General features: G+C 35.5%; 1 protein-coding gene across 1 annotated transcript in view; it reads right to left on the reverse strand.

The window, feature by feature from the left end:
* LOC106469455 (probable actin-related protein 2/3 complex subunit 2) overlaps window positions 1-10,929 on the reverse strand; it is a 29,427-nt gene that overhangs the window by 10,302 nt on the left and 8,196 nt on the right. Inside the window, exon 2 of the mRNA XM_013929951.2 lies at window positions 6,936-7,029. Within this exon, the coding sequence (XP_013785405.1) occupies window positions 6,936-7,029 (94 nt within the window). The remainder of the gene's footprint in view (window positions 1-6,935; window positions 7,030-10,929) is intronic.

Below are 10,929 nucleotides of genomic sequence, written 5' to 3' on the forward strand. Positions count from 1 at the left end.
TCCTATCCGTGAAGTTGTCAGCACAAGTCAGGTTCACTAGTAAATGCTGGCCAATTGCTGATTCACATTTTGGTGGTAGAACTTTTGTTTTACAGGAGCGACATGGTAAATTTTTTACTTTCACACTCTTAGTTCTTATAAATGTGGGTACATGTTGTTTAATTCTATCCTGCAATCTTTGTGAAGTATGAACTACGTACCGACATTCGCAATGGCATGAGAATTCATAAATAATCATACTTTCCTGAGTGGTAGGTATCACATCTTTGTGTGTTGCAGACAACAACTTATGTGTGGAATAAGTACAGTAGGGGTTCATTGCAGGAAAACATTTAGTAATGGCCATTTTCAAATTTTGTTGGTATGATGAATTCCCCTGACAAACCTCGGTGAACAAAACATCGGAGATGAAAGGTTTCCACTGATGAACAAAGATCGTAAGACGAGCTCCCACTGGACCTGAACCCACCAGATAGTCACTGAAACCATTGTAGGCATACCATGCGTCATCGTAAAAAATGACAAACAGTGAAACCATGGGAAGGAAGTAACAGGCAAGGGATGGGAAGGGGATGGTAGGGAGACAAGAATCGGTGCCACACTTAGCTCTGACTGGGACAAATGGGCCACCAGATGAGAAAGGGTGGATTGTTGTTGGACTGAAGTCACCCTCGACTCCAAAGACTGCAGGATCGTGTCAAACTAAAAATGGGCTATATGAAGGTCCTGTAGATAAGGAGCTGGGGCCGTGACAATATGGCATCATGACCCAAAAGGTCCCAACAACAAATAAACCACATTTGCAGGGCCAGAGCCAAAGATGACAGGTGGGCCAATGTGGAAGTGAGGAGGAAGAGGATGTCCCCAGAAAACCCTCAGGGTTCCTGTGAAGAGCCTCAGACAGGAGAATGATAGAGGATAGGTACTACAAAAGAGTCATCAGGGTAAGACGAAGGGGGAATACTGGGCATGGGAAAGATAAATGGGAGATTTGAGTATCGACACCCAAACAGGCAATACTGAACCCAACAATTGTTGGTCCAGATATGGACAGTCCACCCTATGATAAGTGAGGGCAGACTAATCAGAAGTGCGTGGGGGGGATGAGGCATACTAATGCTGTCACCTAATTGGGAGGCAAAATGCTCAGTGGGAACCCAAATAATCAGGGGACGAGGGAAAAACTAAATAAGGTTGAAAAGTGGAATTATGTAACAGGAAGGACATGGTTCATAAGAAATATGAGCAATAGACAAAACGTTACATACCTGAGAAATAAAATCTGAGAAAGCCGACATGGGCTAAACAGAATCCTCAGGTAGGGTTTGGGAAGGCACGATGAACTCTGGGGAGGGGGGAACACACGACCAAAATCCTCGTCAGCCTGCCCAGGCTTGAAAGGCTCAGGAGGAAGAGGGGCAACAGCAGGAGACAAAGATTGACCCATATCATGCTCAATCTCCCTACAAATAAAGGCTGATAAATCCCCCGATGGGTCACCCACACCTGTGGCCTGAAGTATGGCATCAGAAGAATGAGATGTACCTAAAGTGGTAAAGTTAACTTCGGAATTCATGCTTGATACCAAACAAACAAGCGAAAAACTTGTGGCAAAGCAAGGGAAAATGAAATGATTTTGAAAATAAAGTGAAAAAAAAATTCTTGAAATAAAGTAAATTAAGTTAAACTACATTGAGAAGTAATGAGCAAAAATAAAGATGTCTAAACTTGAACATTGCCAAATGAGAAATGATGATTCAGTAGTGGCGCATAGCAGGAGTCACATGATAGTAGTGCCCTCTTATTGGTGGAGAGATGACGCATGATGATTTGCATGAGAGACGTGATGGAATCTTTGATTCCAATAGGGGGGTGCGGAAGGCTTGTGGCATGCATTATAAAAAATGTTCACATACAGAGAGCAGCACAAAATGTGAAAAGCTAATCTTGTGAGGTGTTGGGCATGGTGAAATACATCAATCAAACCTCCTGAGTCCAAAACTGTAATTAGATCTCAAATCAGTCAAGAGATGATGGAGCTACAAACTAAAAGTTTGTACTTGAAAAAAAACCAAAAGCTCAGAGCCATTCTATTAGCTGCTATGCCATGGCTATAAAGTATCACAATTATACATTGTTTGAATAACATAAACAAAAATAATGCTCAATAATGATTTCATTCGTCCATTCACCTATCATACTTGCCATGTTGCCAAACAGTAAGCTTAACTAACGTTATTTGGTAAACATAGTAAAAAAAACTCAGGTTTACAAACATTACAACTCAATAAAACTCACTAGTATGTAATAGTCTAATTGTTGCTCTATCCATAATATCCAATCATGTTTAACCTTTCTTTATATTCACTTTTCATTAGTAAATGAATAAACCACTTAATGTGGTAAAATAACAAGACTTCAACAAGATCCAAGAGCTGTACAAAAACTATAGGGAAAATCTTGAAAACAAGAAATGGATAATGTATTCTCAAGGGATGAGAAGCAAAAATAAAGAAGTTTTTGGGATGTGTAGAAAAATAAAAAAAATAAACTAGTATATTGTTTTGTTTGCAGGCAAAACTAACTGCAACTGTGTAGAATTGAAAATATTAATTTTTTTTTCTTCATGTATTATACTAAATACATGTCAGAAAATGATAAATTATCAATTATAAACTATTTTTGGGTTAAAGTTATCCAAATATATTTAGAATTAATATATAGAATTCATTTTATAATTTGTGTCTCAAAAATTTTATCAATTGGCATCAAATATCAAAAGTCAGAGGAAATTCTTTCAGACCTCAGGCACAATAATTTAGAAATAAGTTACTTTTTTAATCCTAAGCTTTGAACGTGAAAATGTGTCATACATGCAAAGCAACTTTGTTGTTTAAAAGTTAGAAACAATACAATATTTATTCACTTATCAGTAGTGTTATGCAACAATACTGTATAATGTGTACACTTTTCCAGATTTGTTATTCCAGACAATTCAGTTTTGTTTTACATGCTTATAAGCTGTTCATGACAATGTTGAGACCATAAGTGTTGTACCTGGTGTTACAAACATAACATAAACATAAAATAACACAAATTAGAAAAAGAATATTTATAGTTTATTTGAAATTAATATTTTCCTCATCTGAAAATGTATTTCCAATAGATACTCCCCTCCTCACACAAATAGCGTCTTTCCTCTTGAGAGATCTCTATCAGAGATTTGTAAGCCACCAGCCTTGTCAAAACTTTCACCTAATCTCATGTTTGTTTGTAGTTAAGCATAAAGCTACACAATGGGCTGTCTGTGCTCTGCCCACCACGGGTATCGAAACCCAGTTTCTAGAGTTGTAAGTCCTCAGACATATCACTGTGCCACAGGGTGTAGAAAACATGAATTCATCATACAGTAGAACCCTCCACCGATAGGAGTGTGACATTGTCCTGCCCAGTGACTTCCTCTACATATGCACTAGTTAATCCTATTGCTTTGATGAGTCAATGAATAAATGTGCACTGGAAAAGTGGGGAGGATGGGTGGAAAAGTTTGCAGAGGTGAACATCTATCTGAAATACATTTTCAGGTAAGAAAAATGTTAACTTCAAAAATGAATACTCACTTCTCTACACAAGTAGCTAGAATTCCACAGTGAGATGGTGGAGGAACCACTGTGAAAATTACCTTGATGTGCTCCCTTCAGAAAGCGTCTGAAGGAAGCATATGGGGTGTGACACCCTATGGCTGGGGATCCATAGGGGCACACCCATGGGAGACCACATCTCAACTCATCCGAGGGTATACTCTTCCCCTTTGTAGAATAATAGAAGAGGCAGGAAAGGTGAATGTGTCTCACAAGGATGAGCAGAATAGGTACATGGCCATCCGAGAATTTGCAGACAAGCTGTTGGCCAAGTAATATGTGTAGTAAGTTTGGGTCTAATTCAGACTGTACCTTGTGTGCTTACCTCCTCTACCAACAGATTTGATGGGTCAAAACCAACTGAGGGAGAAGGGCATTTGTAATAAGTATCCATGCTCACCTCCTCTACCATCAATCTCTACAGGTCCTATGCCTGTATGCAATCATGTCTGTATGGATACTTATATAAACTTCTACTCAAGCATCAGTCACTACAGGCCCCTTAACTGCTGTAGGAGTTAGATATGTGAGTGTTATATCATGGTGCATATATGTTCACCTCAACATTACCATCAGTCTCTACATGCCCCATGCCAGCTGTGGGAGCAGATATGTTTTTTGCCAGTACTGTATGAAATGGACCAGTAATAAAGTCAATTTGTAGATTGTGATGTATCACAGTTAGACATGTTGGGTGACCCACACTACACTCTGGTGTCACCAAAGCCCCACTTCTCACCATAAATGGACCCATTGTTCTAGTCCCAGAAGTTAGGTTCCAATTGGTGAGGATTCTCCATAATCCACCACCCTAGCAGTTGGAAGCTAGTAAGTGACAAAGGTCTTCCTTGCTCCACTCAATAAGGGGAGGAGAAGGAGAGAATGTACGTAGGGGAGACCCAAATAATGTGCCTAGATCCCTATCGGTTTCTCTAGAAAGGTCTTTTACTGGAGACAATGGAACAGGTGACCATGAAACCCTATATTTAAGTAAGAGAAGTGGGTAGAAACTACTCCATGGCTGGTTTTTTCCATGATAGTCCATGGAATGGGTACGGTCTGGATTGAACATCTAATCTTAGATATGGAAATACCATGGGGAAACCTCAAGTGGTCTTGCAGAACACCCTATCTCACAGTGGGCACCTGTAGAGCCAGGATGGATAGTACGAGTACTTTCAATTATCCTGACTCAATGCAGAATTTTGGATAAGTGTACCATGGGAGGCAACCCTAGCACGTATGTGGATCCTAGAGTAAATAAGTAGTGAGTAGGAAAATGTGATGAAAATGATGAAATGTTTAATGATGAAAATGGATTGAAGGATGACTATGTGCAGATGTCTAAACTTCTACAGAGATGAAACAGCAAGGTGGAGTATACAGTTGGCAATGAAGAGTTGAGTGGTAGTCCACATGCCAGACTGGAGAAAAGCATCAAAGATTGGTGAAAAAGAGTAGCTAGAGAATGTGGAAGATGATGAATATAATGAAAAGAGACATCAAAAAGCTTAGGTTCATCCACCCCCAAAGAGGTATAGAGCAGATGGAATGATCAAGCAGATTCATCTTGAAGGGTGGAAGGAGAGAAAAACCCAGGTATAGAAATGGACCCAAGGAGTGAAAGGATAGTAACTGGAACCCTAGAAGAGGAACAGCCCAGAAAAAATCCAGGAGTTTGTCTGTTACCAAACGAGCAGAGAGAAGTGATATAGCCCTTTTGAGGCAACTTTCAGAACCTATGGGTCCACAGCATAGAACCTCCAAACTTGGACCCTAACCCGAGAATATAGTCACCGTCGTTGAAGGGGAGAGCAAGATAGAGGGATGAGAACAGGCTGGTGGGATAAATTAGAGGTCAAGGATGATAGGGAGGTATGCAAATGGACTGAATCAACCCTAGTCTATAAAGAGTTGGGGGTTCCCCCAAACACCTTTTGATGCAAAAAAGGTGTCATGCACAAGTCACACAACGAGGTGTGAGGTAAACAAACCCTAGATAATATGGCATCCCTACCTAGAAGATCCCAACAACAAAGCAGCTACATCTGTAATGCCAGGGTTGAAAAATAAAAGCATGCCATGGTGACAAAAAAGGAGATTCCGAGTTTCATATGAAAACTCTTGAGGGGAACAATGAAAAGCCTCAGATAAAAAGTGAAGGGAGGATAAAGAACGGAGAAAGGTGGTTAGGGTAAGAATAATAGGGAAAAACTGACCAAAGTATTGGGGGTTGAACCCCACAAAGGGTTAAGTGACTCCTAATGCTGTGAGTCTAAAGAAGGAAAGTCACAATGATGATAAGCAAAAGCAGGATCATCCATAGAACGAGGGAGTCAATGCATACTGATCCCCAAATGCAGTTGCTCCCCAAAACAACTTGCATGAATCCCAATATTAACCTAAAGGCTCATCCCTGAGAAAGGCAAGGGTGGAACCATAGGAAACAGGAAATAAGGACAGAACATAACATACCTAAGCAATCAATCTCTCAGAAGGTGAAGGAGGTCTGGGCAATTCCCCTTAAACAGCACGTGACAGACAGGCATACTCAAGGGGAGGAAAAAGGCTGTTCAAATCCTCTTTTTCCCAATCAATCAAACCCTGAGCAGGTACAATAGGACCATTATTAGTGTGTTCTGAATGCTGTATGAAACTGATCAATTCCCAATGCACCACAGCCATCACTTCCTGAGCCAATAATCGTGGTTCCCAACCCCATGGATGTTGTCGGTAAATCCACTGCAGCAGTAACAGCAGTTTTAGTCATGACCACCTGAAACTGAGAGTGCATAACTTTCGAAAATGAAGTAGGAGAGAAGAGAAAAAAAAATTAACTCTCCACATAGAACAAAAACGGGAAATAAATGTATAATATAGAAAAGAATTCTGAAAAATAAGAAAGTAAAAACTTTTGCATATGTTAACCATGAGCAAAAACATGTCTACACAAGAAGACTGCCAATTGAGAAGTGGTTAACAGCTGCAACGTTAGAGGGGGCACTAGTTAGGATAGGGGTAATGTCACACTCCTAGTGGTAGAGGGTTGCTGCATAATCATTTGCACGTTAGTATGCAGATATCTCATATTAACATACGTGAGGGTACGTGGGAGTACAAAGGCTAGTGGAGAGTGAAAATTTGCATTGACAGAGAGCAGTATAAGTCAAGAAAAGCTTTCTGTGAAAGGAGGCAAGATATTGTGTTGGAAGTATTTGTAATATTTCAAAATGATACATAAAAAATTCAATTTTGCAACAAGTCATTAATTATATATCTGTTTCTTCTACTCACTCTGACTTTGGTCTTGTCTCCATTCACATTAGAAATATGGAATAAAACACCATCAAAATCAGCAACTGTCACATCTACAGATTCAGGCTTATTTCTAAATACAAGAAATATAAATTAATGAAACAACAAAACAATAGGTTAGATAAACTACTTACATTCACTAAATATACTATTTTTATATCATTTTTACTACATCATTAAATTGCTTTTACATCAACATTGAACTAGATATTTCACCAAACAAATCCTATACAGTAAGATCATAGACTTTAATTGCATGAATTCACTTATTAACCCTTATTATTATCATAGGCCACATGCATATTTCTGTATAATGTGGCACTGTATATTTTCACAGCTATAAAGATAACCAAAGACTATTTCTAAAGGGCAAAATTCATCACTTAAACTTTACTATTACTACAGCTGAAGTCAACATGAAATGCTCAAAAAATACCCTTATACCAAAGAACAAAACAACCTCTGATCATACACTTGTAAAAAATGTTCAGACTTGTAAGATTTTATTCCACTTCTACCATTTAAAATTATACACTTCAGGATTTGATATGTATCTCAATTCTTCTATTACAATACATATCATGATACAAATGACTACGTTAATTTGCTAGAATAGCAAACACAGAATAATCAATATTGCATTTATGAAGAAAAAATAAATTTTTTTCTTAAAATGTAGCTGATTATCATCTGATACATTAACTTTATAGCAAAAAATATCAAAGGCAATGTTTAATATTTTCTCCTCTATGAAATTTTTGTGTCTATTTTATAAGCTATTTTAGGAGCTATAATCACATACTAGGTTACTTATATATGTGTGCATGTTTGTTTAAGTGCACTTGTTTTTAACCTTTTAAGGTACTGTTAACTCTCTCACTATGTTATCCCAAATTGACCATTAGAGTTGCCATACTGTAACTTTTAATATATTTTGTGTATCTTCATAAAATCTTGCAAGCTTTCAGTAAACATTACAGGTCTTTTGTACACAAAAAATTAATTTTTTAAATTTAATATTCCTACTAAACATTTGTCTGAATATATGGAGTCAAGTCTTGACTGTTCCGAGTGCAAAGTGATTTTCATGTTAAGATTAAAAATACTTTTCTTCACCTGGAAATTGTAAAATTTCATTTACATAATCGTTAAGGCCTCCGAAATAAACAAACTTTTTTTATGTAAAACTTTATATTTTACTTGTTCTTTTTTAAACCATATCTGTATATACATTTGATCAATTTGAACAACTTCGTAACCACCATAAAAAAAAAATGAAATAAATTTAAATTAGCTTATTTTCTTTCAAGAATGACTACATAGCTCAAGTTACCATATTGAATTACGTAACATATGAGCTCCTCGCAAGCATACCTCTTGGAAAATTATCATCCATTTTCTTACCTTATCTAACCCAACAAGTTTCTAATTCTTCTATGTTACTTACTTTCATAATATCAAATAAATAATATACATGAAAAACAAAAAAACTGTTACTTACCCATGTTTTTGTTTTTTGCTGTTGACTGTTGATGAAAGTTAAGCTTTTTTTTTAAATTAATGGTACTAGTACACCTAAGAACACAGAATAATAATATGCACAAAACAATGTCCTATAACTATCATAATTTACCTGGCTTTCTAACTATGCAAAAGGAGCCTTTAAAATTTTAGCTAAGCTTGTTGATGTGAATACCATGAGAGAAATTTTCAAACCGGAGACAAAATAGACAATACTCTGTACAGAAAACAACACAGTATAATACTTCATTTGATAAATTAAAACTTTGCCTTTCTCTAGGTTTTAAAAAATATAGTACAAAATATCAGAGAAAACTATTGGCAACTGAGGAAAGACAGGATGTGACAGGTGAGCATAGCAAGTGGACCTGACTTTCTAGCTTACGTCTCCATACAAAAATAAGATTGAAGGTTATAAAAATTAAACTTTGTCTTTATTAATATTTATATTATAATGAATAATTCCCATTAAATTCTGTACTTCTCAGAAGGGTGGTAAATAAATTAGAGAAGAGGATTAAGGATTTTTAAAAATATTTCCTTATAAAATTAAAACTTATATAATATTAAAATTTGATATATTAGCTATGTTTTGATGCCAAGGTTATTCATATACAATGATAATAAAGTGGTATAATTAAAGTTTGAATACACTTCTCTTAAAAAGTCGTGACTTATCCATAGTGAGAGGGTTAATAAACAGTAAGTACTTTCAAAAGTTAGTGTTCTTTTTGTGGCTGATATAAAATGTTTCTTTCTTTGGAAATTAAGGTAATTGCCACATATTTAATCTCTCTCTCTACTGACAGGTCAAACGGTACATGTCATGATGTTTAGGAAGTTATTTTCTACATTATTATCAATGTACATGAATAAACTTGGCATCAAAATGTAGTTAATAAATCAAATCTTAATACTATACAAGTTTAATTTCTTAGTTTTGTAAGGAAATATTTAAAAAAATCCTCAATCTCTCCAAGCATAAGTTTGTTTGTTTTAGAGAAAAAACACACTGGGCTATTTGCTGTGTCCACTGTGGGGAATCAAATTCTAGATTTTAGTGTTGTTAGTCCATAGACTTACTGCTATTCCACTGAAGAACCTTCTAGTATGAGAATTGTGACATTTATTCTCTTGGTCTCCTGTCTTCTTCAATTTATGTACCACCCCCTCTCTAAAGTATACAATTTAACATAAATTACTCATTATAATATAGTTATTACTAAAGCCAGTCTAATTTTTATAGCCTTCAATCTATGGAAACATAGACTAGAAACTCAGACCCACTTGCTATGCTCACCTGTCACATCCTCTCTTTCACCAGTTGCCAATAATTCTCTCTGACATTTTATATTATTTATAACCAACATAAAGGAAAAGCTTTGATCTATCAAATTACATTACTTTTAGTACAGAGAACTGTCTATTTTGTCTTCAGTTTGAAAGCATCTCTTACAGTTTTCTGATGAAAAGGCTTTGGGCATTATTTTAAGTCTGTTGTGAAATAGTTAGAAAGCCAGTTAAATTATGATAGTTATAGGACATTGTTTACTTCACGAGTTTTATTATTCTGGGTTCTCAAGCACGTTATTTAAGTAAATAAAGATTATTTTGTGTGCTAGCACCATTAGTATATAAAGTAGGCTTAAATTTAATCAGCAATTGATAGGAGAAATACAAGAAGTTAAAAATAAGAACTGTAATTTTTGTTTTTCATGTATATCATTTATTTATTATTATAAAGTAACTAGAATGTAAAAATTAAAAATACATTAGGTTAGATAGCTAGAATATGTAAGATAATGAAAAATCAGAAGAAAAAATTCTTGACCAGGTATGCTCACAAGCATTGAAAGCGGTAATATAAGCTACACAATTGACAGGTGAATTACAACTTGTGTGGCAGGATAATTAGTAAGACGTAGTTCAAAGGACAATAAAATTAGTATAAACAGATTAAGACTGTTATGAGGTTTAAGGTATTTAAGATAAATAAATGTAGTTTCATGTTACAATCTGCAATTATTCCAGAAATAAAAAAATGGTAATTTAGATTTATTCCACACTTTTTTTATGGTAGTTACAAGGTTAGTCAAATCAACAGAGTCTGTATAGTTAGGATAGAGAAAATAAGATAAAAGAATAAAAAAAATTTATTGAAAAAAAAAAATGTTTGATATTTATTTAGGAGGTTTTTAGAGGTTATGCAAATGAAATTTGAAAGTTTTCAGATGAAGAAAAGTACTTTTAACATGAAAATTACTTTGCACTCAGAGCAGTCAACACTCTGACTCCATATATCAACAGACAAATCTTTAGTAAAAATAATTAAGAAATTCAAATTCTTGGATAGTAAATACTTGTAATTTTACTGATAGCTTGCCATATTTTGTGAAGATACACAATCATGTTAAAAGTTATTCATGATGTTAGAAAAACATGTAGGTTCAAG

This window comes from Limulus polyphemus, unplaced genomic scaffold (assembly GCF_000517525.1).
Source record: "Limulus polyphemus unplaced genomic scaffold, Limulus_polyphemus-2.1.2 Scaffold3498, whole genome shotgun sequence".
In the NCBI taxonomy this organism is placed as follows: Eukaryota; Metazoa; Arthropoda; class Merostomata; order Xiphosura; family Limulidae; genus Limulus; species Limulus polyphemus.